This window comes from Stegostoma tigrinum, chromosome 19, assembly GCF_030684315.1.
Source record: "Stegostoma tigrinum isolate sSteTig4 chromosome 19, sSteTig4.hap1, whole genome shotgun sequence".
Taxonomy (NCBI): Eukaryota; Metazoa; Chordata; class Chondrichthyes; order Orectolobiformes; family Stegostomatidae; genus Stegostoma; species Stegostoma tigrinum.
Genome location: NC_081372.1, coordinates 25535534 through 25563134, shown reverse-complemented (window position 1 = coordinate 25563134; position 27601 = coordinate 25535534). Strand labels below are relative to the sequence as shown.

Below are 27601 nucleotides of genomic sequence, written 5' to 3'. Positions count from 1 at the left end.
ACAAATTAGAGGAAACCTTCAAGACCATCAATAATACCCTTACTGGCATAACATTCACAAAAGAGGAAGAAAACAACAACAAACTGCCATTCCTAGATGTCACAGTAGAGCGAACAGTCAATGGGGAACTTCAAACCAGCGGCTACAGGAAAACAACACATACGGACCAAATACTGAACTACAGGAGCAACCATCCCAACACCCACAAACGAAGCTGCATTAGAACATTATTCCAACGAGCCACCACACACTGCAGTACAGAGGAACTATGAAGAGCAGAACAAAATCACCTATACAGCGTATTCAAAAAGAATGGGTACCCAATGAACACAGTCTGCCGATTTCTCAGCAACAAACCCAAACAAACAGACAAAATGGGCCCAGAAACCATAACCACTCTCCCCTACATCAAAGACATTTCCGAAATGACTGCCAGACTACTCGGACCTCTTGGCATCAGGGTCGCCCACAAACCCACCAACACACTAAAGCAGCAGCTAATGAACTTAAAAGACCCTATACAGACAACAAGCAAAACGAACATCATCTACAAAATACCCTGCAAGAACTGTGACAAACACTACATTGGACAAACAGGCAGAAAGCTAACCACCAGGATACGTGAACATCAACTAGCCACAAAACGACATGACCCACTATCACTAGTATCCTTACATACAGATGAGGAAGGACACCACTTTGATTGGGACAACACATCCATCTTAGGACAAGCCAAACAGAGACATGCACGGGAATTCCTAGAAGCATGGCATTCCAACCAGAACTCCATCAACAAACACATTGATTTGGAGCCCATCTACCATCCTCTGAGAAAAAGAACAGGAAATGACATCACCAATGCAGGAAATGACATCACCAACCCAAGGAAACCTAAACAGATAAATAGAAAGCGGGACATAACACCAGCGCTTCGTTGGAGGCTCGTCTGAAAACTAACCTTCCAGCTCAGCGAGCAAACTCACATCCAGAACCTCAACCTGAGCTACAAATCTTCTCAAAACTCGCTAGGACTACATTTTTTTTAAATATGGAAGAGCACACATTTTTCCTGGAGTTGCAGTAATGTGCATGCTTTTATTAGATGGTGAGAGTTTTATTTTAAACCAAAGGAATTAAAATATTTCCCATTGATGCTGGATGGAGCCTGAGGATCGTACATTTGTGCATATTGATTGGTTTGTATGGAGGATATACAAAGGGGTCAGAAAGGAAAATGGCTGATCTGGGGCATAGAGATGGGGGGACTGAAATTGCGTGGCTAGGTAAGGATGATCGATGAGCTGTGGGTTGAGTGACCATTGAAATATGATGTTTAGGGGACCTTCAAAAACATTGTTTGGAGCAGGGATACTGTGTTAAAGAACTACGGTCGATCCTCCCAACTGACCCGCCTACATACCCACATTCTTCACGAGAGCCGCACTGGAATATGAGTTGTACTACAGATCCGGCACCAATGTGAAACAGCAAAAATCGTGTGAGTGGCCATTACTCGATTGGGTGTCCAACTCGAGTCAGGGTTGATACATAGCTCAAGTTTCCTCAAACCTAGGGGAAGATTTGGCTCCTGTAATCATAAAGTTGAAGGACTCATTAAATGACTCTATTGCCTCAACTCAGCCTAGATCAGAGTCAGAGGGAAAAGAGTTCCCCCTTGTTTGGGTCTAGGTTAAACAGCACATTGTCGCGATGAATGCGACATATGGGCCCAGCTGGGGCTGGATGGGCAGATCATGGAACAGATCTAAGAAGTTGTATACACTTGGGGGAAAATGATTTCATGATGCACGGATGGCAGAAATCTTTTCATTTGAGATTTCACGATTCTAAGTAACACCATGAGCATTACGTATCCATGAAATAATAGAAAATCCACTTTGTTGGTATCATTATTTAATTATTTGAGTGTTAATTCTGAATTGCCTTTTATTTTGGTAGCATGTCATTAAATTTCATGTTCAGTATTTTGAATGGAAAAGATAAAGACTTAATTTTGACTGAAAGTCGTTTTACTTTCACACTGATGATGCATTTCCTGCTTTGTGGTATACTGCTGTGGTTATTGTGACCTATTCTCACTAAAATTAGATCTCACCACTGAGTTTCAGTCGGAATGGTAGTAAGTGACAGATTTAATCTGCAGCTTCATATAGTCTCAGTTGTGAATATGTGTACAAAAGAATAATTCTTCCATTATTTATACTAAAAGTTGGCAATCAGGTAGATACGTTTGTAAAATCTAACTATCAGAATCAATGGAAAATAATTTACTTCTCACTAGAAACTCATGATTCAAGGAATCAGCATCCCTAGTGCTTGTATTGATTGTGAATTGGAGAATCAGGGCTACAGTGTTAAGTTCCATTCTTTGTTTGAGAGACGCACTGTTCATTATACAAAAACTAAGAAAGTCAACTTTTGCATTGCATGCCAGATACAACACATTTGAGGAGAATAGTTAAATGAAGGAAAAATGCATGTTAGTTTTTTAAAAAGGGCCGTTCATGCTCATCCTTTCATTTCATTTTCTGCTCTGAATGCAAATGATTTGATTTGTAACAACTTGCATATTGCACCTTTACCACTGAATAACATGCAAAGGTGCAGGTAAACAGGGTTGTGAAGAAGGTACTTGGCATGTTTGGTCAGAACATTGAATGTAGGAGTTGGAATGCCATGTTGCAGATACAGAGGACATTGATGAGGCCACGTTTAGAATACTGCATACGATTCTGCTCATCATTCTTGAGGAAGAATGTTATTACATTTGAGAGAGTGCAGCAGTGATTTCCAAGGATGTTGCCGGGACTGGAGGGTTTGACTTATAAGGAAAGGCTGAGTAGGCTGGGGCTTTTTTCTCTGGAGCGTTGGAGGTTGAGAGGTGACTTCACGGAGGTGTATAAAATCATGTGGGGCATGGATAGGGTGAATAGCCAAAGTCTTTTTCCTAGGTTAGGGGAGCCCAAAACTAGAGGGCAAACATTTAAGGTGAGAGCGGTAAGATTTAAAAAGGATCTGAGGGGTAACCTTTTCACACAGAGGGTGGTGCCTGTATGGAACAAGCTGCCCCAGTAGAAGTGGTGGAGGCTGGTACAATTACAACATTTAAAAGACATCTGGATGGTTAAATGTATAGGAAGTGTTTAGAGAGATACTGGCCAAACCTTGGCAAATGGGACAACGTCAGATTGGAATGTCTGATTGGCATGGACAAGTTGGACTGAAGGATCTGCTATATGACTGTTTTAATAGAAATGCAATCTTTTATTTTAGGGAAAGAGTCACTAAGCCAAAGAAGGAGCTAGTAATTAGGATGTGACTAAAGGTTTTCTCAGAGAGGTGGTTTGGAAGAAAGATCTTGAAAGGGGATGGAGAAATGAACCGCTTATGATTGAGCATCACAGTTTTGTTACTGGCCTTATAGACTCACAAAGGTTTACAGCACAGAAGAACAACATTTGGTCAGTTGAGTCCATATCAGTAAAGAAAGACCTGAATACGCTTTATTTTCATTTTCCCAATTTTTGTCCAGTAACCCTGGAGGCTATGGCAACGCAAGTGAATGACTGAACACTGCTTACATATTGTTAGAGTTTCTGACTCAAACCCCTCCCCACGCACACACTTTTCAGGCATTGAGTTCCAAACTCCTGCCACACTCTGAATGAAACACATTCTCATCAAGTCTCCTTTTAGCCTTCTACTGCTTTACTTAAATCTGTGCCCCTTCATATTTACTCCTCTACTGCGGCAATAGAGTACACAGGAAAGCGCTTTCTGGGCCCCTAATAATTTTGTACAGTTATATTAGGTCTCCTCTCAAGCTTTGCTGCTTCATGGAAAACAAACTCAGCTTTTCCAATAAAAAAATGAAAGAACTATGGAGGCTGTAAACCAGGAACAAAAACAAAGTTGCTGGAAAAGCTCAGCGGGTCTGGCAGCACCTGTGAAGGAAGAAAACAGATTTAGCGTTTTGGGTCCGGTGACCCTTCCTCAGAACTCAATTCAGTTCTGAGGAAGGGTCACCAGACCCAAAACTGTAACTCTGCTTTTTCCTTCAAAGTTGCTGCCAGACCCACTGAGCTTTTCCAGCGACTTTGTTTTTGTTCCACCTTTTCTAATCGTTCCTCGTAGCTCAGATCCTGTCAGATGGCTGGAGTAAATGCAGTGCAGCTTCAGACTGACAGTACTTCCCCAGGTGGAAGTATCAGGAAAATTTCTTGGATATTCATGCAGCGATGAATTGTTCTGGGAATGATGCGTGACTCGAGTTGGATGCAACAGATGCCATATTTGAGGGAGGGAGTGGGCAGGGTTAGTTCATGCATTCAATAAAATACAGCAAGAAATTTCACCAAGCTTTAAGGCAAGAAACCCTCCAAAAGAAACCAAAACATATTATATTTGGTCAAAACAATGTAAGAGTCAGCCCAGTAAGTCCAAGATTCCTACGGATAAATTTCAGAAGAAGTGTCTATCAACAGGTAAAGAAACCTTATTTGAATATTTTAATCATTATGGCAACATTGTGGGTTGTCACCTAAGAATACCAACAACTTCCAAACCAATATGGTTGCCAATGAACTTTCAGAGGTGAACAAACACAGAAGAATTAAGAACATCCGGTCAGCTGAAGCAAATACCTGTTCTTATAGACAGTAGGTGCAAGGGAAGGCCATTCGGCCCTAAAAGTGGATATGACTGTTCAGTTGCTCCTTCTGTATGCTCTGAATGGAAAAGTGCTTCATTCTTTATCTATTCTTCACTTGAAGAAGATTGAAACTAATTTAAAAGGGAAAAGAGACAACAAAAAACTGGGTGCTGGAAATCATAAACATAAACAGAAATTGCTGGGAAAACTCAGCAGGCCTGGCAGCATCTATGGAGAGAAACCAGAGTTAATATTTCAGGTCCATTGACCTTCTCTATTGTTCTGAAAGACTCTACTTTCACTCCATAGATACTGCCTGACCTGTTGAGTTTCCCTAGCAATTACTAAGTTAAAAGTAATTGGTTTAAAAATAAAAGTTGAATACATAACAGCTTCATTTCAGAGCAATATTTTAGATCTTTAACATCAAACCTTGTACTGCATTTGGCAGGTACCTTGTTTACTGGCAGAACGTATCAGAGATTTGGAAGTATAATGTTTGTGATTTTCTGATCCGGTGAATTTTTGCTTTATAACAACATAAGCTTATGTAGTGTAAAGCAGAATTAGAAACTGACAACTTCCTGTAAGTTATTTCATTTCATGCAATTACTGTGTCAGTTTGCAATCTGCCTCTTAGGTTGTGTTCATGTTATAAGGTGAAGTGCCAATTATAAATGCTCCTGTTGGAGACTTTCACCTGTCTGGACTAGATGTTGTAAATTTACTTATATACTCAATATGTAATTATCTTCCACGTGACATTCACACATTAAACGCATACTTAAATTGAATGGGAAATCATGAGCTTGTGAAATGAGCACCTGGTTGTATTATCTCATTGAATCCCATAGTGTGGGAGCAGGTCCTTCGGCCCATCGAGTCACACTTACCCTCTGAAGAGCATCTCACCTATACCCACCTCCCACTCTATCCCTGCATTTCCCATTCTAGACAATATGGGCAATTTAGCATGGCCAATCCACCTCACCCACGCACCTTTGGACAGTGGAAGGAAACCAGAGCACCCGGAGGAAACCCACACAGACATGGGGAGGATGTGCAAACTCCACACCGACAATCACCTGAGGCTGGAATCAAACCTTGTTCCCTGGTGCTGTGAGGCAGCAGTGCTAAGCACTGAGCTCCCATGCCGCCCCACATCTTGATAAAACACAGAAGATACGAAGGTTTTAAGTTGTCATGATTTGCTGGAAGACTGAAGATGTGGTGTGACTGTCGTCTGCATGACTGTATGTTCCAGGTGATAAAAAAGTGTTCAGTTTTTATATCTGCCAATCTAAGTGTTAGTTGCAGAGTAAAACAAAAATCTGGCATTGGACCAGTTTTTAAGATTATAGACTCTGATTGCTCAGAATGTTCAGTGTTCACTTGAAAGAAAGTGTTGTTTGTGAAGTTGTGAAGGACTGACCTGAGTAATGGACTGGCGTGGAGATCAACCAGAATGTCATCTGAAACAAGACGCAGGTTAAGATTGAAGATCTTCAGGAAGCAAGAGTTTGGTGAGGAAGAAACCACTAAATTAATGCAGGATGAGCTGGCCTCTGCAGATGAAGAGTTCCTGGAAGAGCACATTGGCAGAAGTTGAAAGCAGATGGGGGCTGATGAAGCAGTTGTGTAACTGAAGAATGCGTTTCAGGGCTGAAGTCTTCTGGAACAAAAACCTAAAGAACTGCAGATGCTCTAAGTCAGGAACAAAAACAGAAGTTGCTGGAAAAGAAACGTTAATTCTGATTTTTTTCTTCACAGATGCTGCCAGACCTGCTGAGCTTTTCCAGTAATTTTTGTTTTTGTTCTTCTGGAACAAGTCAGTTAAGGACAGAGGAGTATGGACGTTTGCTTTCATTGCAAAGTTCTGTGCACTGACATCAGAAATTTACCGTTATAGCTACAACATCAATATAAAATAAAGCTGTTTCACACTGATATCTCAGTTGTAGTATTAATGTATTGTGACTGTTTATTATAACACTTTCAACTAACAGTGAATTTTCAGTCTACTGGATGAAAGCATCCTTGTTTGGAAACTACAGAAAAAAAAATGTTATTGGGCGACAGCCAGTTGTGCAAAGAGGCATAGATGAAGAGAAAATAATTCATAGCCACTGCAGTGAAGCAACCCAAACACTGGTCTGTGGTGAAGATGACATAACAAACTCTGAGACAGAAGTACGCAAAAAATTGATCAACACAGTAAATCATGCCCACCTGCATTGTGATTCACTAAGCAGGCTTCATATTCATTAAAAACATGCTTATGCCAAACATCCATACTAAAAAGTGTAGTAAAGGTGAACTTGTTACATCTGGGATATTTTGCGTTTGATTTTTCTCAGAGAGAATTTAGGTAGGTACATGCTTTGGACTGTTAAGTGTCAACTGTGACCCAGTTGGAGGCACTCTCACCTCTGCACCAGAAGATTGTAGATTCACCTTCCATTCCAAACATTTGAACACAGAAAGCTATGCTGACTGTCCAACCTAGTACATAGAAAGTACTTTAAACTGTTCTCTTAAGGTCTATGTAAAAGATCCTGTGGCAGTATTTCAAAGAAAAGCAGGAGCGTTATCCTTGCATCTTGGCCAATATTTATTCCTTCAATCAATGGCATAAAAACAGAATGTCTAGTTACAACCAAGTTGCTGTTTTTATGAGCTTATTGTGCACAAATTGGCTGTTATGCTTCCTAAATTACAACAGTGACTACACTTCAGGTATATAAGATAATAAAATGTGAGGCTGGATGAACACAGCAGGCCAAGCAGCATCTCAGGAGCACAAAAGCTGACGTTTCGGGCCTAGACCCTTCATCAGAGAGGGGGATGGGGAGAGGGAACTGGAATAAATAGGGAGAGAGGGGGATGCGGACCGAAGATGGAGAGAAAAGAAGATAGGTGGAGAGGAGAGTATAGGTGGGGAGGTAGGGAGGGGATAGGTTAGTCCAGGGAAGACGGACAGGTCAAGGAGGTGGGATGAGGTTAGTAGGTAGGAGATGGAAGTGCGGCTTGGGGTGGGAGGAAGGGATGGGTGAGAGGAAGTCAAAAAGAAGTTAGGGAGGCAGAGACAGGTTGGACTGGTTTTGGGATGCAGTGGGTGGAGGGGAAGAGCTGGGCTGGTTGTGTGGTGCAGTGGGGGGAGGGGACAAGCTGGGCTGGTTTTGGGATGCGGTGGGGGAAGGGGAGATTTTGAAGCTGGTGAAGTCCACATTGATACCATTGGGCTGCAGGGTTCCCATGCGGAATATGAGTTGCTGTTCCTGCAACCTTCGGGTGGCATCATTGTGGCAGTGCAGGAGGCCCATGATGGACATGTCACCTAAAGAAGGGAGGGGGAGTGGAAATGGTTTGCGACTGGGAGAACATGCCCCTCTCTGATGAAGGGTCCAGGCCCGAAACGTCAGCTTTTTTGCTCCTGAGATGCTGCTGGGCCTGCTGTGTTCATCCAGCCTCACATTTTATTATCTTGGATTCTCCAGCATCTGCGGTTCCCATTATCACTCACACTTCAGGTATACTTCATTGCTATAAAATGCTTCAGGACACGTGCTATGAAAATACAAGTCTTTCTTTTGTTGGGTTTTTAAAGATGCAGGTGGTTAATATGCTAAAGAGAGAGCATCTGTTTTTTTTCTCTCTCTCAGATTGCAAACAATAAGCAGCTGATTACAATTGCTGTTAATAAGCACCAATGCATTTCCACACTCCGGTCTGGCAGAAATTAGGTTGGAAAACAATTAAAATTACCTACCAAGCACTGTGCCAAACAAGAAGTCTTTTGTTTTAAATCTGGGAATCTTATTCCAATTATATAATTCGGTCCAGACTGCAGTTTCGCCTTCTGGCCTTGGGAGCAACCATGTAATTTTCACGCCTGGTGATGATAGCAGGAAGAAACTCTTGACCTGGTGGAAGTACAGACTGGAATGTTCCATAATCATAATTCTATAGGTTTTTAAAATAGTTGTGAAGATAGGAGACTAAGACACGGCCTCGGGTGAAAATGCTAAATTAGGGGAAGGCTAATTACTACAGTATTGAGCAGGACCTGGAGAAATCAGATTGGGGGTGGCTGTTTGAGGGTAAATTCACATTTGACATATGGGAGCCTTTTCAAGGCCATTTTGATCAGAGTTCAGGGCCAGGATGTTCCTGTGAGGATGAAAGATAAAGACGGCAAGATTTGGGAATCTTGAACGACAAAGAATATTGAAAGTTTAGTCAAAAAGAAGTTCAAAGCATATGTAAGCTTTGGGAAACTGATATCAAGCAAGGATCTTGAGGAATATAAATGAAGCAGGAAAGAACTTAAGGAATTAGGAGCACTAAAAGGGGCTATGAAATGTCCTTGCCAAGTAGCATTAAGGAAAATCCCAAGGTATTTTATACATACACTTGGAGCATAAGGGTAGCTTGGAAAAGGGTAGGTCCACTCATGGGCAAAAGAGGGAATTTATGTGTGGAGCCAGAGCAAGTGGATGATTTCTAAGTAAATAGTTTACATCGGTATGCACCAAGGAGAAGGACACGGATGGTAAGATTATGCTGATAGTCCAGAAGACGGGTGGTGTTGGGTGCCTTGAAAAACATTAAAGTAGATAAATCCCTAGGGCCTGATGGGATCTATCCCAGTGTATTGAGGGAGGCAAGTGTGGAGTTTGCTAGGGCCTTGACAGAGACTTTTATTTCCTCTTTAGCCACAGGCAAGGTCACAGAAGACTGCTGAATAGCCAATGTTGTTCTTTTGTTAAAGAAGGACATCAAAGATAAACCAGCAAATTATAGGCCAGTGAGCCTTATATTAGTGGTAGGGGAATTATTGAAGAAGATTCTTAGGCACAGGATTTATTCGGATTTGGAAAAGTAACAACTTATTAGGAATAGTCAACATGCTTTTTACAGAGGGTATCTTGTCTCACAACTTTGAGTTTTTGTTTTGAAGAAGTGACAAAGATGATTAAGGCTAGGGCATTAGGTATTATCTACGTGGACTTTACAAAAGCATTTGTCGAGGTCTCTTATGGTGGGTTCATACAAGAGATTAAGTCATATGCGATCCACAGTGAGTTCATAAATTGGATACAAAATTGGCTTGTTCCTCAAAGACAGATGGTACTTGTTGAGCTGCGTTTTTCTGTCTGGAGACTTGTGATCTGTGATGTTCCCCAAGGATCCGTGCTGCAACCTGTATATATAAATGATGTGGATGAAATTGTAGATGGCCTGATTAGTGAGTTTGCAGATGACACAAATATTGGTGGAGTTAAGGAAAGTGAGGAATGTTGTCAAAAGATATAACAGGACATATAAATCATTTGCAAAGTTGGATGGAGAAATGATAGATGGAGCTTAATCCATGCAATGTGATTTGATTTATTACAGTCACATCTACTGAGATACAGTGAAAAGTATTGTTTTTTGTGATAACCAGATAAATCATTCCTTATGTAAGTACATCAGAGTAATAGAACATAATGCAGAATATAGTGTTACAGCTGCAAAAACTGTGCAGAGAATGATCAACTGAAATAAATGAGAGGTCTATTCACAAGTCTGATTACAGCAGCGAGCAAGCTGTTCTTAAATCTGTTGGTATATGTTTTCAAACTTCTCTATGCTCTGCCCACAGGAAGACGGTGGAAGTAAGTATAACTGGGATGGGATGGGTCTATGATTATGTTGGCTGCTTTCTTGGGGCAGAGTCAATGGAAGGAGTCAATGGAAGGAAGGCTAGTTTTCGTGATGAATTGGGCTGCATTCACAACTCTGTAATTTCTTGTGGTCTTGGGCACAGCAGCTACCATACCAAGCTGTGATGCATCCAGAGAGGATGCTTTTTATGGTGCATCTATTAAAACTGTTGAGAATCATTGTGGACATGCCAAATTTCTTTAGCCTTCTGAGAAGGTAGAGGCGTTGGTGCACTTTCATGACAGTAGTACCCACATAGATGGAGCAAGGTAGATTATTGGTGATATTTACTGCTAAGAGGTTGAAGCTCTCGACCATCTCCAGCTCAGCACAATTGACACAGACAAGGGCATATTCTCCCCTACTCGTGAAGTTGATGACCAGCTTCTTTGTTTTGCTGACATTGAGGGAGAGCGTGTTGTCTTTACACCATGCCAGTAAACTGTCTGTCTCCTTCCTGTACTTTGCCTCATCATTGTTTCAGATCTGACCTGCTGTGGTAGTGTCATCAGCAAGTTTGTAAACTGAGTTAAGGCTGAATTTGGCCACATAGTCATGAGTGTATAAGGAGTATAGTAAGGTGCTCAGTACGTAGCCTTGTGGGGCACCATTGTTGAGGATTATTGGGGAGGAGGTGGTGCTACCTATCCTGACAGATTGCAGTCTTTGGGTCAGAAAATTGAAGATCCATTTGCAGAAGGGGAAAGCAGTGTCCTAGGACTTGGAGTTTAGACATGAGTTTTGTCGGAATTACGGTATTGAAGGCAGAGCTAAAGTCAGTAAATAGGAGTCTGAGGTAGGTGTCCTTGTTATTCGCATGTTCCAGGATAATTGTAGGGCCAGGGAGATGGCATCTACTGGGGACCTATTGTGACATAGGTGAATTGTAGCAGATTATGGCAGTCTGGGAGGCAGGAGTTGATGTGTGCCATTACTAACTTCTTGAAGCAGTTCATACTGTGAAGGGACACATTTTGGGAGGTCAAATGCAAGAGAAAAATGTATATTGAATGACAGACCCTTAGGAACATTCTGTACAGAGAAATTTTGTGGTGGAAGCCCATAGCTACCTAAAAGTAGCAATGCAAGTGGATAAAGTGGTAAAGATGGTGTATGGCATGCTTGAATTAATCCGTTGGGGCATTGAATATAAAAGCTCATAAGTCATGTTGCAGTTTTTTAAAACTTTAATTAGTCCATGTTTGGAGAACTGTGTGAAGTTCTGGTGGCCACAGTACAGGAAGGATTTGGAGACTTTGGAGAGGGTGCAAAAACGGTTTACCAGGATGTTGCCTGAATTGGAGTATATTGGCTACAAGGAGAGGTTGAATAAACTTGGATTGTTTTCACTAGAGCAATGGAAGCTGAGGGCGACCTGATAGAAATATATTAAATAAGGAGAGACACTGAAAGGGTGGATAGTCGGTGTCTTTTTCCCAGGGTGGAAATGTCAAAGGTTTAAGGTGAGAGGGGAAAGTTTGAAGGGGGTGTGCAAGGCAAAGTGGTCGGTGCCTGGAATACATTTCCAGGGAAAGTGGTAGAAGCAGACTGACAGCAATGTTTAAGAGGCATGAACATGAACAGGCAGGGAGTAGAGGAGTATGGATCATGTGCAGGCAAATCAGCTTAGTTTAGAATGCCATATGATTGGGGCAGACATGGTGGGCCAAAGGCCTTGTTCCTGTGCTGTAGTGTTCTGTGTTCTTTGTCATAATGAAAGTTCTGCTGCCTGTGGCCCGGAATCCTACCTTTATCGAAATCAAGATTCCTGTGAAATCCCTTTCCCTCAACTTCCCTTCCTGCCAATATGTTCAGGCAATGACATCTTGAATGTGAAATTCAGCTCCCATTTGATGGTTGACTGCTGTTTCCCGTTCATTTCAGATGATCATTTTACCAATGACATATCGATTAGGCCCAGATGCTAAAAACAATCAATGGAATCTCAAGTTACCGTGGTCTGTGGTAGAGATTTACTGCTCATCTTGCCTATTGCATGTCCAGGTTTTCCTCTTGAGTTAAAATTGGAGCTGTTGTGCAGATAAGCCTTCTGTGAGTGAACAAGAGTGACTGCATTCTTATAGCCTATGATGCAATCTCATTGTGCAAATCAAGCATCCTTTCGTAGACTATGCCTAATTTATATCATAGCTGATCAATAAAAAAAGAAAAGGTCAAGTGAACAGTAGGTCCATAGTAAGCTGAAAGATTGCTTAGAAGTTTCTGGTGCATAAACAGAACTGATGAAACCCAATTTATTCACTATTAGCATGTTGTTTCATTGTGCTTACTGGTATTATACATTGATGGGCAGTTTTGTTTCTCCAAACCAAATTTCATCTCAAGGGGGTGTTTTTTTGGAGACGATTTGCTATCAGTAGCATCGATGATGGCACTTCACAAATAAAGCAGCTACGAAAAGGAATGATCTTGGAGGCCTCCAGTTCAGCGTTGTAATATATTTAAGTTCTTTGGTTTGAAAACCTTCCAAACTTAATTTGGACTAATTTATAGCAGACAATGTTCTAGATTATATCTTCTAATTCCTTTTTAAGATCAAAGCAACATAAACATTCTGTTATGTAGACAGCAGAGATCTGTGCTCAATTGCAGTATCATCAAAATCCCACAGAAGTCAAACAAGGAGGGACATGTCTGTTCTCTGAAAGCTTAAGCGGTTTAATTCAGCAAGTACAGTCGAGAATTGTGCTACCTGCTGACAAACCCTTATCTTGCTCAATCTAAAATGGAGAAATCAGTTCAGACATTTAAACTATTACTAAATAAGTGGAATACATTTAGTTTTCCTTTCCAATTAGCTCACTGGGTAAATAAAGCTCTCAATTGGATCCTGAATTAAATTATAAGTTTAATTAGTTCAAAATAGTATGTTGGCATGTAGCTTGTTGGTGGACTGAATAATGTTATGCTATAGCAAACAAATGAAATTGATGGATTTTGGTTGAGCTTGCAAGGAGTTATGAGTTTATAATTTAAGTTGTTTAGGTCAGAGTTACTGTGTTAAAATAGGGCATGTGCATTTTTTTGAACTAACATGTGAAGTAATAACTTTGCCCCTCCCCTATTGACTGAACAGTTAACTAAACGTTTAATTTCTCACAACTCTTCTTTGTCTCTGACAGAAATTTTCACCCACTGACATAAAGCAGCTTAAAGAATAGTCAGACATATGGACAACACTTACGTTTGATCACATTTACTTTGTTCAAGGAGTACAGCTTGTCCCTCTCGGGAATGTGACAATCAGTTTCATTTAAGGTTGGCTTGTCAACTACTCCAGCACAATATTTTGAATGATTCCGAGCAGCCAAGAGTTCTGTTGTTTTATCTCAGATTCTTTAGTGTTTGCATGTTGTGTGAAACTTCAACGTGGGTAATGAACCATTGTTTCCCTAAACATGGCATATTATTCAGTACACCAGCAAGTTTGAACTAATACTTGCAATTTAACTCAGGATCCAAATGAGAGCCTTAATTATGCAGTGAGCTAATTGGAAATAAAAACTAAATATATTCCACTTACTTCCTTTAGACCAAAATAGTTCATCAGTATCTGTGTTGTGGTTAATAATATTTTAAAATGTTTGAATTGATTTCTCCATTTTGGAATGAGGTAAGAGTTGTCATCAAGTATTACAATTCTTGACTGTACTTGGCGAAGTATTAAACCGCTGAAGCTTTCTGTCAATGTATGTGTGCCTCCTTGCTTAGTTTCTGTGGGATTTTGATGATATTGCAAGTGAGCACAAATTTTTGCTGTCTACACAACATAATATTGATGTTGCTTTGATCTTAAAAGTGATCAGAAGATATCATGTGGAATATTGTATGCTGTTAATTAGTCTAAATTAAGTTCCTGGAAGACTTTCAAACTAAAGAACTTGAATATATCGCAACTCTAAACCTGTGGTCTCCAAGATCATTCCTTTTCATGGTTGCTTTATTTGTGGAGTGCCATCTTCAATGCTCTAATAGGTTTTTACTTGCAGAGAAGAATTTCTTTCTTGAGATAAAACTTGGTATGAAGAAACAAAACTGCACTGCAATGTATAATACTACTAAACATAATCAAACAAAATGTTAATAGTGTATAATTGGGTTTAATCTGTTCTGTTTATGTACTGGAACACTTAAAAGCAATCTTTCAGCTTGTAATAGATTTTTTTAAGCCTACTGTAATATTGATATATGTTTCACTTCATTGCCTTTACTCATTTCCAGAAAGTAGTTATATGAATTTAGATCAACAATATAAGAGTTGTTATTGCAAACGTAGTGGATAAAGAATTCTCCTTGGTTAACTTTTTCTGCAAGTTGTCAGATTAAGATGGTTGGGCTTTGTAATGCATTGCAGATATTTAAAGGAATTGGCAGTCATATCCAAATATGACAACTGAAAAGTTCTTTCAATGACCGTTAACATACATACCCTGATACTTTTTAAATGAGGTGTCCTATGTCACAAATTATTCCTAGTGCTGCAATTTGTCGGCAAGGTAGACATGCTAGACCATCTATTTAATAGCAGCCTGCCCACTTCACTTATGGCACATTTCATCATTTCTTCATGCGCTCTCCATTAATACACTTTCATCCCACTTTCATGGGATGCAATCTCTCCAGCCCCTGAAAGATGTTGACTATGGTGAGAAATTTGGGAAAATGGAATGAGATGTCTAGTGAGGATCTCCTCAAAATCGAGATCAAAAAGTTCCATTTTCCAATCAAGAGTTAAATAGTTAAATGAGATTCTCACGAGTAAGAGGTGAGAGGTGTCTCACTCACTCATTATCACCATCATTGGTATCTAATATTACCTCAGTAATGTGCAGTTTCCCATTTTTGCAACTGCAGGATAAAAATGAGACATTGACAGTTCCTGACATGAAATCCAGAGTGACTCTGGAAGTTGCTGACTCCAGCTTGCTGTTTGCTTCTCTGAACCACCATCTCGGACACTCGCTCAAATGTCTCAGAACATATTTCATACTCAGCACCTGTGTGCACCCACACCCATGGCCACTGGTGTACTAGCCTCACCATGTCATTACAGCAAATCTCTCATCCATTTATACTACACTTGTGCACTTCAGTGCTTTGCAATGCTGCACTGGCATCTTTCATTGCAATGCTGCTGCAAGGACAATTTGTGCATGGGCACTTGCACTCATCTCATGGATTGAACCAAGCAGCTTCTCAGGGATCCATGCTTGCTGTCTTTGTGCTCACTTTGAGCTCCTTGGATGCTTGCAGCATTCCTGCCTCGCATTGCCTTGGTTTTTTGTGGATTGGCCCCTCAGCCAGAATTTAAACATTCTGAGTACCACTGTCTTGCAATTGCCCTTTAACATTGACATAAAATCAGGCAGCTCATTGTAGGTGTCTGCGGTCATCAGTCAAGGGGTGGGCATATTGCTGTACAGCACGTGCTACATCAATCTCACTACTGCAATATTTTCTATGCATGTATACTCTAAGGCATTGCATGTGCTTCAAGCAAATGGCCCTATTTCGGAAGTTTAAAGAAATAGTACTCAGCCAAGGGAGACCTCCTTCAATCTGGTGCCATTGGTACAGTGCATTGAGGGCAGTGTCAGTATAAGTCTAGGGACTTGAAGGTGGTCAGATGGCCACAAGGGCAGATATGGTCAGGACCATCTCCTTGTAAGGGGTGAGGAGCCCAGTGTTGGGCACCCACCACCATCTTGTCTCTTTACGTCCTATTATGATTCATTTTCTCCTGGAATGAGACAAAGTGAAGGATTGAATGAGTGTCCGGCATAGCTGTTAATGTTAAACCCAATGGAAGAAAGGGGTGAGCTGTCAAAATTAAATGATTAGGAGCAGCAGAGACCATCCAGGGTTATTATGACGAGTGGGGAAAACCAGGCTAGCATCAGATGAGTGGAGTGTGGTACAAATTTAGTGGGGAATTAGGGACAGTGGTGTAAGAAACCTTGCTACGTCTCACAAAGAAATTCTCTCCCTCAAGCATGACAAAAACGATACGTAGCTGATTTGGGTAAGACCCAGCCCATTATCTATTTTTAAAGATCCGTATTCTTATTTTATTTGACTTGCAAATATTTGTACTTCATAGGTGACATCATATACTGTTTGCATGTCTATTAAAGATCAAACAGCAGTATTACAGAGGGCGTATTCTTGTTGCACATAGTACTTTGATGTCCAGTAGGTGGGTTGAGAGAACTTCTTATCAATATGTGATAAAGAGGGTGTTATTGACTTAATCCAATAATGCCATAACTTGTTTTATGCTGTAGCAGTAGCAAATCAGCCAACTGTTTTACATCTCTTTTGATTTTCATTTCGAGCGACTCCTTTCAAAGAGATGTCCAGTATCACGATATCGCTATACCAATAATTAATTCATTTGATAATATCTATTAACTAAGATGAACCATCTTGCAATTTTTATTGCTCAGCTTTACTTAAAAATATATTGTGCTGTTTCCCTGTTTCCATGGTTTCCTGATAAGACCATAAGATGTAACAGCAGAAGTATATTTTACACAAATGTGCAAATGCAACATTGATTTTAAAGATGCAGATTAAGATGAGGTTTCAGGTGATTTCCTCTGAAGAAAAACACAAGTTTGCATTTAGATATTTGTTCATACTAGGACTTTTGTGATTAGGTGAAAGTGTGCTAGGAGACTGGGTACCCCTCCTTTGAGACATGAATGTATGAGCTTGTAGACTGGTGTGTGTGTTTAGAGAATTCACTGAAACAGCAGGATCATTTGCCTCTCAGGAGTTAGATTTTGAAAATATTGATACATATCTGAGAACTAGAAAAGACATGATTTTGATTTTTGCCATATCTCAAAAGCAAACAGATTATCAGACAGATGTGTACGATTGACAGCTTATCTGTTTAAATCATTGGAATCAAGAATAACATAATTCCATCAGTAATAGTAAAAATTTGGTTGAGCATCAAATGGGTTTATCTGCATCAGAATAAAATAGTTCATAATGTAAAACGTAATAGCAGTCCCATATTCCTCCAGTATCTTAATATATGATTCTAATTGCAGCTCCATGAAGTTGAGCAACTTAGTACTAGTTTCCTGCTGTGTTATTTTGGTTTGGTGTTGTATCTTACTTTTTCATTGATGTAATATAATGCCAACAGGCAGTGTGATACTTTCTGCTTATCAGAGAAATCTGGGAAAATGGTGAGCATGCTCTGTGGCGTGCAGTGTAACATACACAAGCTATCATTAATTGTTCATGCTGTGGCATGTTATCCATTTTATACCACGGAGAGGGGTGCCACTTTCATTACAGGAGACTTGCGCTCACATTTACCTCTGTGCAAGTGGGTGACTCTTGGATTAGTTAAACCCTTTGTGTACTTGAGAACATACAAATGAGAGTAGGCCTTTTGGCCTGATAAGACTACTTTACCATTTATTGTGATCGTGGCTGATCATCACTTCAAATCCTTAATCCCACACTATCTATGTATCCCTTTACGTCATTGGTGTCGAGAAATTTGTCCATGTCTGCTTTGAAGATATTGCAAGTGTCAGAGCTGTGGCAGTCATCCGGGGTTGAGATTTCCAAAGATTCAAAAGCCTCAAGTAAGAAAATAATCTCCTTACCTCAGTGTTAAATGACTTCATGCTATTTTGTGAAATTATATCCCTTGGTTCTAGATTTCCCAGCCAGGGGGATCATCTTATCTGCTTCTATCCCTGTCTATTCTTTTAAGTAATTTGTAGATTTCAGTACAGGTCGAAGGTATAAAGTGTCTTTTTTTTTGCTGTGAACATATATTAAAGGTGGAGGAAGAAAATCCAGACTGTAAAAACATCAACCTTTCTTCATTTTGCATGCATTTTCTAACCTAATTTGCATTTCTAACCCAGATTTAAGACCGTAAAACCATAGGATAAAGAAGTAGAATTAGGCCATTCAGCCATTAGGTCTACTGCACCATTCGATCGAGGTTAATATGTTTCTCAACCCCATTCTCCAGCCTTCTCCCCATAACCCTTGACCCCTTATGAATCAAGAACATATCTATCTCTTTCTTAAATGCACTCAAGGACTTGGCCCCAGTAGCCTTATTCAACAATGAATTCCACAGATTCATCACTGTCTGGCTGAAGAAATTCCACTTCATCTCTGTTCTGAAGGGCCAACTCTTCGCTCTAAGGTAGTGCCCTCGGATCCTAGTCTCTCCTACTAGTGGAAGCATCTGCTTCATGTTCGCTCTGTCCAGGCCTGTCAATATTCTGTAAGTTTCAATGAGATCTCCCTTCATCCTTCTAAACACTATCGAGTACCATCCTCAACCTCTCCTCAAATGACAATCCCTTCTTTGCCAGGATCATACTTGTGAATCTCCTGTGGATGCCGTCCAAGGCCAGCACATCCATCCTTCAATATGGGGCTGAAAACTGCTTACAGTCTTCCAAATGCGATCTGACCAAAGCCATATGCTGCGTCCGCAGTGTATTCCTGCTCCAGTATTCTACCCTTCTCAAAATGAATGCTAAAATTTCATCTGCCTTCCTAACTGCCAACTAAACCCATATGTTAACCTTAAGAGAATCCTGAACTAGAACTCTGTAGACCCTTTGTGCTTCAGATTTCTGAAGCTTAATCCCATTTAAAACATAATATATGCCTGTATTCTTCCTACCAAAGTGCGTAAACTCAGTTTTCCACATTGCAATCCGTCTGCCACTTCTTTGCCATTCTCCTAGCCCATCCAAGTCCTTCTGCAGCCTCCCTGCTTCCACAACACTACTTATCTGTCTGACCTTTGTGTCACCTGCAAACGTAGTAACAATGTGCTCAGTTTCATCTCTGGCTCGTTAATATATGATGTGAATAGTTGTGGTCCAACACTGACATCTGCTGAAGCATACTAGTCACCAGCTGCCGTCCTGAAAAAGACTGTGTAATCCCCACTCTCTGCCTTCGGCCAGACAGTCAATCCTCTATTCACACACCAGTAACTTGCCCCGAACACTCTGTGAAAATCTTAAAACTTCTTGTGTTTGAGTGACACACAATCAAAAGTGGGAGGAAGCTTTTACAAGATAATACAATGTGAGGCTGGATGAACACAGCAGGCCAAGCAGCGTGTCAGGAGCACAAAAGCTGACGTTTCGGGCCTAGACCCTTCATCAGAGAGGGGGATGGGGAGAGGGAACTGGAATAAATAGGGAGAGAGGGGGAGGCGGACCGAAGATGGAGAGTAAAGAAGATAGGTGGAGAGAGTGTAGGTGGGGAGGTAGGGAGGGGATAGGTCAGTCCAGGGAAGACGGACAGGTCAAGGAGGTGGGATGAGGTTAGTAGGTAGCTGGGGGTGCGGCTTGGGGTGGGAGGAAGGGATGGGTGAGAGGAAGAACCGGTTAGGGAGGCAGAGACAGGTTGGACTGGTTTTGGGATGCAGTGGGTGGGGGGGAAGAGCTGGGCTGGTTGTGTGGTGCAGTGGGGGGAGGGGATGAACTGGGCTGGTTTAGGGATGCAGTAGGGGAAGGGGAGATTTTGAAACTGGTGAAGTCCACGTTGATACCATATGGCTGCAGGGTTCCCAGGCGGAATATGAGTTGCTGTTCCTGCAACCTTCGGGTGGCATCATTGTGGCACTGCAGGAGGCCCATGATGGACATGTCATCTAAAGAATGGGAGGGGGAGTGGAAATGGTTTGCGACTGGGAGGTGCAGTTGTTTGTTGCGAACTGAGCGGAGGTGTTCTGCAAAGCGGTCCCCAAGCCTCCGCTTGGTTTCCCCAATGTAGAGGAAGCCGCACCGGGTACAGTGGATGCAGTATACCACATTGGCAGATGTGCAGGTGAACCTCTGCTTAATGTGGAATGTCATCTTGGGGCCTGGGATGGGGGTGAGGGAGGAGGTGTGGGGACAAGTGTAGCATTTCCTGCGGTTGCAGGGGAAGGTGCCGGGTGTGGTGGGGTTGGAGGGCAGTGTGGAGCGAACAAGGAAGTCACGGAGAGAGTGGTCTCTCCGGAAAGCTGACAGGGGAGGGGATGGAAAAATATCTTGGGTGGTGGGGTTGGATTGTAAATGGCGGAAGTGTCGGAGGATAATGCGTTGTATCCGGAGGTTGGTGGGGTGGTGTGTGAGAACGAGGGGGATCCTCTTTGGGCGGTTGTGGCGGGGGCAGGGTGTGAGGGATGTGTCGCGGGAAATACGGGAGACGCGGTCAAGGGCGTTCTCGATCACTGTGGGGGGAAAGTTGCGGTCCTTAAAGAACTTGGACATCTGGGATGTGCGGGAGTGGAATGTCTTATCGTGGGAGCAGATGCGGCGGAGGCGGAGGAATTGGGAATGGGGGATGGAATTTTTGCAGGAGGGTGGGTGGGAGGAGGTGTATTCCAGGTAGCTGTGGGAGTTGGTGGGCTTGAAATGGACATCAGTTACAAGCTGGTTGCCTGAGATGGAGACTGAGAGGTCCAGGAAGGTGAGGGATGTGCTGGAGATGGCCCAGGTGAACTGAAGGTTGGGGTGGAAGGTGTTGGTGAAGTGGATGAACTGTTCAAGCTCCTCTGGGGAGCAAGAGGCGGCGCCGATACAGTCATCAATGTACCAGAGGAAGAGGTGGGGTTTGGGGCCTGTGTAAGTGCGGAAGAGGCACTGTTCCACGTAACCTACAAAGAGGCAGGCATAGCTGGGGCCCATGCGGGTGCCCATGGTCACCCCCTTAGTCTGTAGGAAGTGGGAGGAGTCAAAAGAGAAGTTGTTGAGTGTGAGGACGAGTTCAGCTAGGCGGATGAGGGTGTCGGTGGAGGGGGACTGGTCGGGTCTGCGGGACAGGAAGAAGCGGAGGGCCTTGAGGCCATCTCCATGCGGAATGCAGGTGTACAGGGACTGGACGTCCATGGTGAATATGAGGTGTTGGGGGCCAGGGAATTGGAAGTCCTGGAGGAGGTGGAGGGCGTGGGTGGTGTCACGGACGTAGGTGGGGAGTTCCTGGACCAAAGGGGAGAAAATGGAGTCCAGATAGGTGGAGATGAGTTCGGTGGGGCAGGAGCAGGCTGAGACGATGGGTCGACCAGGGCAGGCAGGTTTGTGGATTTTGGGAAGAAGATAGAAACGGGCCGTGCGGGGTTGGGGAACAATGAGGTTGGAGGCTGTGGGTGGGAGGTCCCCTGTGGTGATGAGGTCGTGAATGGTGTTGGAGATGATGGTTTGGTACTCGGGTGTGGGGTCATGATCAAGGAGGCGGTAGGAGGTGGTGTCGGAGAGTTGGCGCCTGGCCTCGGCGATGTAGAGGTCAGTGCGCCATACTACCACTGCGCCACCCTTGTCTGCGGGTTTGATGGTGAGGTTGGGGTTGGAGCGGAGGGAGCGGAGGGCTGCCCGTTCTGCGGGGGAGAGGTTGGAGTGGGTGAGAGGGGTGGAGAGGTTGAGGCGGTTAATGTCTCGACGGCAGTTGGAGATGAAAGCTTGGATATCGAAGCTTTTACAGCTTTTGCAGCAGACTAAGTTAATAAATATGGACAGGCTCCAAATCCATTGAAAAATGTAATCATTTTGTGAAACACTGATTTTACTTGGATATCAGAAACAAGCTGCTACATGACTTGAAGCACTGACAGTAAGCTAAAAACATTGATGATTGACATGCATAATGCTTTGTTGAAACTAATATTTTGTGAAAGAATGTAGTTACAAAATATGATGCTTATTTGTTTCTTAATACATTTCATTCTAGCTCCAGAAAACCAGGAGATCCCCCTCTGAAGTTTTTATAACAGAAAATCCTGTCATTGACCTCACAACAGAGTCTCTGGAGAGTAATAAAATGCCTTCAAATCAAGCGGAAGACTTTGTTTGTGAAAACAGTATTGTGAAGGCTACAGAAGAAGTCCCTCAGTACCAGGTAAAGTTCTAATTGAAAACATAGAAAAATTTCAAAAAATTTCAAGAATTTGAGCTCCAATGTAGAATCAAGATCTCTGTGCCTGATGGGACTTTGTGACTGGACAGAATGTACTGAGAGTCATTTTAACCTCCACACCTGAATTCCTAATATGTAGAGATAACAAAGTGTAGAGCTGGATGAACACAGCAGGCTAAGCAGCATCTTGGGAGCACAAAAGCTGATGTTTCGGGCCTAGATGCTTCATCAGAAGGATCTAGGCCCGAAACGTCAGCTTTTGTGCTCCCAAGATGTTGCTTAGCCTGCTGTGTTCATCCAGCTCTACACTTTGTTATATCGGATTCTCCAGCATCTGCAGTTCCCATCATCCCTTCCATATGTGTATTTCTGTTTAAGAAGCTCTATGTTGGACACTGAAACTCTTCAAACCTACACTTTAACGTCTAAATGATTTGTCTTCACAATAAACTTACTTAAGTCCAGGCATTCTAAGATAACACAAATTGACCACTGTTATCGTCTATGTAAAGACCAATATATACTAAAATTAACATTCATTTAGCTTTATTTAGTAAACAACTAATACACAAAACTATAGAAGTTGAAAGTGGAGTTGCAGGTAGACAGGGTGGTGAAGAAAGTGTTTGGCATGCTTGCCTTCATTGGTCAGTGCATTGAGTACAGCAGTTGGGATGTAATGTTGCAACTATACAGGATATTGATGAGTCCATTTTTAGAATACTGCATACAATTCTAGCCTCTCTGCTGTAGGAAAGATGTTGTTAATCAAGAAAGGTTTCAGAAAAGATTTACAAAGATGTTGCTGGGACTGGAGGGTTTGAGCTGTAGGGAGAGAGTAAATAGTTTGGGGCTTTTTTCCCTCAAGCATTGGAGGCTGACAGGTTACCTTTATGGAGGTTTATAAAATCACGAGGGGCATGGATATGGTGAACATCCAAGCTCCTCTTCCCATGATAGGGGAGTCCAAAAATAGAGGGTGTTGCTTTTACATGAAAGGGAAAAAATTTAAAAGGGACATGAGAGGCAACTTCTTTATGAAGAGGGTGGTGCATGTATGAAATGAGCTGCCAGAGGAAGTGGCGGAGGCAGTTACAATTGCAACATTTAAAACGTATCTGGAATAGGGAGGATTTTGAGGGATATGGGCGAAATGCTGGCAAATGAGACTGTCTGGTCAGCATGGACAAGTTCGACCAAAGGGCCTCTTTCCATGCTGTATGACTGTCAGTATCCACCCCATTCTATATTTATATTATATCATATTCTCCATAGACATATAGTTTTAAGTTCAAAAATCACTTCCTTACAGTATTACCAAAGTCATTTCTACTTTATTTGCCAAGGTCTTTTCCAGTAGCCTTTTAAACCAAAGTCCTCTTCACTGAACCCGTCGAGCATAATCAAATCAATCTTCTTTCATAAGGCTCTTGAGGAGAATCTGTGGTCTTTACCTTTCACACTTCTTGTTTCCTCAAACACGTCATCTGCCATCAGAAGTCTTTCATTTGGTGATTAACCCAAATTGAAGTCCTCTTACTTGGCAGAGCAGCATGTACATTCTTTCTACTTCACCCAAATGCTTTGGCCTGACTGATTTTGAGAGGCCATACGTATGCAGCAGTGAGGCCAGCTGCATTTTCCTTTTCATCCAGATGTTAAAGCTTGCGCCTGACTTTGAATAAATTTTGACCTGGGATGCCTGGCTCCATGGCAACCAATTCTCGCGGGTTTATCACTTGGCAGATTACAGCTCAATTTCACATCATCCCCTCCATTTTAGGGCATTCTGTTTTATTGCAAATTTACTGGTTTACTGAAAATTGAAAGAGTTTAAAACATCAACGTCTTATAAAGTCTAGTGGTCATGGTACTCGTAATTCCAATCAGGTGGTTGTTTGTTTTTGACCAATGCATACTGAATGAACTGAAGTGTCTTTTTCTGCGCTGTAGACCTCAATGACTCCAGACAGTTCATTAGGCTGAAGCTTTTCTGTTGCGTATTCTTGAATGTTTATATCTAAGGTCTGCGCTGAAATGCTTGAAATGTTACTGATTGAAATAATAGCCAGAATAACATGAAAAAAATTGTTATAAATATTACTATAACTGGCATCCTTTTCTTGCTCCACTCTGCCCTGTTTCTGAATATGGTTGTAACATAGTCCTGGAAATGACATTGCATTCAACAAACTTAACACATTTGTATGACATTCCATCTAAGTAACAAAGCAACTGAGCCTCTGTGGAAATAGAGTAAAAAATACTATTGTTCTGAAGCATTTTCACTGTAGAATTTGTATGTAATATATGGTGGCCAAGCAGCAGTTAGACTTAATGCCCACTGAAAAGGAGGGCACTTTTAATTCACACCAGTTTTACAGTATTTTTGACACTCGTTTCAGGATTAAAACTCCTTACAATTTTTATTTGTAAGATGAAATGTTTGCACATTATTAAGAAGAAATAACTTGAGAGAAATGATAGCACTGTACATTTTTTCTTACAAGTTTAGGGTAGGCCCACTTTGCGTAGTGGTCTTCCACAGTGAGCGCAAAATTGTGGGCCAAGACACTGCTTTATTATATGTGTCATATTTGGGTATCTCCTAGAAACTGGTTCAGAGCAACATGGAAGTTTTGAAATTTTAAACAGGTTTTATTGGCCATTGTCATCAATGTTTATGGGTCAAAGGCAGTAAATGAAGTTAAGTGTTAGTCATAATCTATTTGGATGTGCTGGAGGAGTACAGTAGGAAATACTGAAAGGTTTGCAGTTACAACGGAATAAATGAGTGCGGAAGGATGTTGTGGGTTGTAACATATCTGATACAATAAGCTATGTATAGACAGTATACTGTAATATTTTCACTATCTGATTTTGTGGTAATTGTATAGGGAAAATGTGTATTGCTTTTTCACAATGTGACACACATGATTAAGTAGCACTTGTATTTGTAATTGACTGAAAATCTAATGTTTTTATTCATATGTGACATTTGTCAATGGAGGTGAAGAGGCTGAATGTTTAAGGTAGTGAATATATGCAGTCAGAATGCATGGTCCAGGATGTAGTCAAGTTGTTTGAGTGCTTTTGGAGCTGTACTAAATCACAACCCTGATGTGACATATAGATGATGGATACACTTTTGGAGTCAAGAGGTGAATTAGTTGCTGCAGCATTCCTGTCCTCTGATCTGCTCTTGCAATAAACTGGAAAGAGTACAAAAAAAAATTTGCAAGTATGTTACTGAGACTGGAAAGTTTGAATTGTAAGGAGAGGCTGGATAGGTTGGAACTTTTTACCCTAGTGCGTAGGAGGCTGAGGGATGACTTTATAGAAGTTTATAAAATCATGAGAGTCATAGGTATGAGTGCTAAGGCCAAGGTAGGGAAGTCCAAAACTAGAGGACATAGGTTTAAGGTGAGACAGGAAGATTTAAAAGGGACCTGAGGGGCAACTTTTTCATGCAGATGGTGGTCTATGCTGCTGACTACAACTACAGTATTTATATGACTAATCTAGTTCTGGTCAAGTATAACCTCAGGATATTTAATATGGGGATTTACCAATGATTATGTCATTTTATGTTATGAGGAGATGGTTAGCTTCTATCTTGGTGGAAATGGTCACTGTCAGGAACTTGTATAGCATGAATATGTGGCTAGATTATCTCACGTTCAGTCCCTTTATTTTAGTTTTTGAATGGGTTCCTATGATTGCACATGCTTCTGAGGCTGTTTGCTGCTCCATCTCCTCTGATTGTTTTCCCATCTAGTAAAGTCTGGCAAAAACATCGCCAAGATGACAGAAGGCCCTTTGATGTAAGGTAAATCAAAATGTTTCAGAAGAGCTTTGGAAGCAGAAATCTCAACCAGCAAGTTAGGTAACAAGATCCAGAAGGTTACTCAATGGCAGTTGCGTATCCCTTTTATTTTATATGGGGGAACATGAGTTTCATTAATTTTGTCAAGTTTATTGGTTGGTCTTGAGTTAGAATAGTCTCCTATTTTAGCAATTTAATCACATCAAACCAGCCTTTTGCAGGACAGGTAGGACTACACTAGCCTGAGACTTTCACTTGAAATGACATGTCTGGAACATAGCATAAATTTCTATTCTGCCATTTTAACTGTTCATCTGGCCATCTTTAGTTCATCCATTATCTCAGTGGCTGCATTAAACTTAGTCTATCCTTCATCTCAGTCAACTGGGTTAAACTTATGTGAACTGAAGGAAAGAGATTTGAAGATTCATCTTATTCAGAAAACTTGCACTGTTGTGAAATATGTGCTGCAGCCTTTGCACGTGGTGCCCTGGAAGTGCTGGTTAAACTTGAGAGAGAGTAGCCTTGTTTGCATGGATTGTGAGACAAATCTGCAAGAAAGTAGCAGATCTGAGAAATGTAGGAAGATAATGTAACCTGTGATTTACCTGTTCCAGGTAGTGTTATCACGCTGTGTGCAATTTCCCTATTTGTTTTATTTAGCATTTAGCAAATTATTCATTTATCTGTATGGTACCTTTATGCTTTTTGAATGGTTGCTCAGGAATTAGCTTGTGCTTTACTTGTGTGGGGTCTTCTAGGTCACACCTTTGACACTCAGTAGAAACAGAGTGTACCATCTGCAAAAATTCACCAAGTCTCCTTATCCAGTGCCTTCAAAACCTATGACCTCTACCATCCAGAAGGACATGGATAGCGGACACGTGGGAGCACCAGCATGTGCAAGTTCACCTCTCTGAACCATTCAATGTCCTGATTTGACAAAAAATCATTGTTTTTTTCACTGTCACTGAGTGAAAATCCTGGAACTCCCTGCCTTGCAGCATTGTGCATGTACCTACATCAAAAGGACTACAGGAGTTTAAGAATCTGGCTCACTGCTGTCGTGTACAATTAGGAATGAGTAGTAAATGCTGGCCCAGCCAATGATGGCCACATCCCCTGAATGAATAAGAAATATGTAGCTTAAGGGGAATTAGACTGGCTCGACTTGGATATGTCTGCTCACTCAAAGCTGTGGCAGAACTTTACAATCTTTTGAATGCTAAGCCTGACAAACATATCAGGTACAGCCGAAACTTAGAGCAGTTGTCGCAGTGAAACATTAGTGATACTTCATAGCAGATCCTACTAATACACCTAAACTGAATGGATCCAGTTTGGCTATATATATGAACATACAAATTAGGAGCAGGAATGGACTATTCAGTCCTTCAGTCCTTCTCTGTCATTTAATATGATCATGGATGATATGATAACTCCATATTTATGCGCACATTTGATAACCT

At 41.6% G+C, this 27601-nt stretch overlaps 1 protein-coding gene across 5 annotated transcripts in view; it reads left to right on the top strand.

Annotated features, from left to right (window-relative positions):
- The window catches only part of dnmt3bb.1 (DNA (cytosine-5-)-methyltransferase 3 beta, duplicate b.1), a 284103-nt gene that overhangs the window by 110601 nt on the left and 145901 nt on the right, over positions 1-27601 (top strand). For all 5 annotated transcript variants that reach the window (XM_059652779.1, XM_059652780.1, XM_059652778.1 and 2 more), the window contains one exon: positions 22121-22288. In XM_059652779.1, the coding sequence (XP_059508762.1) occupies positions 22121-22288 (168 nt within the window). The remainder of the gene's footprint in view (positions 1-22120; positions 22289-27601) is intronic.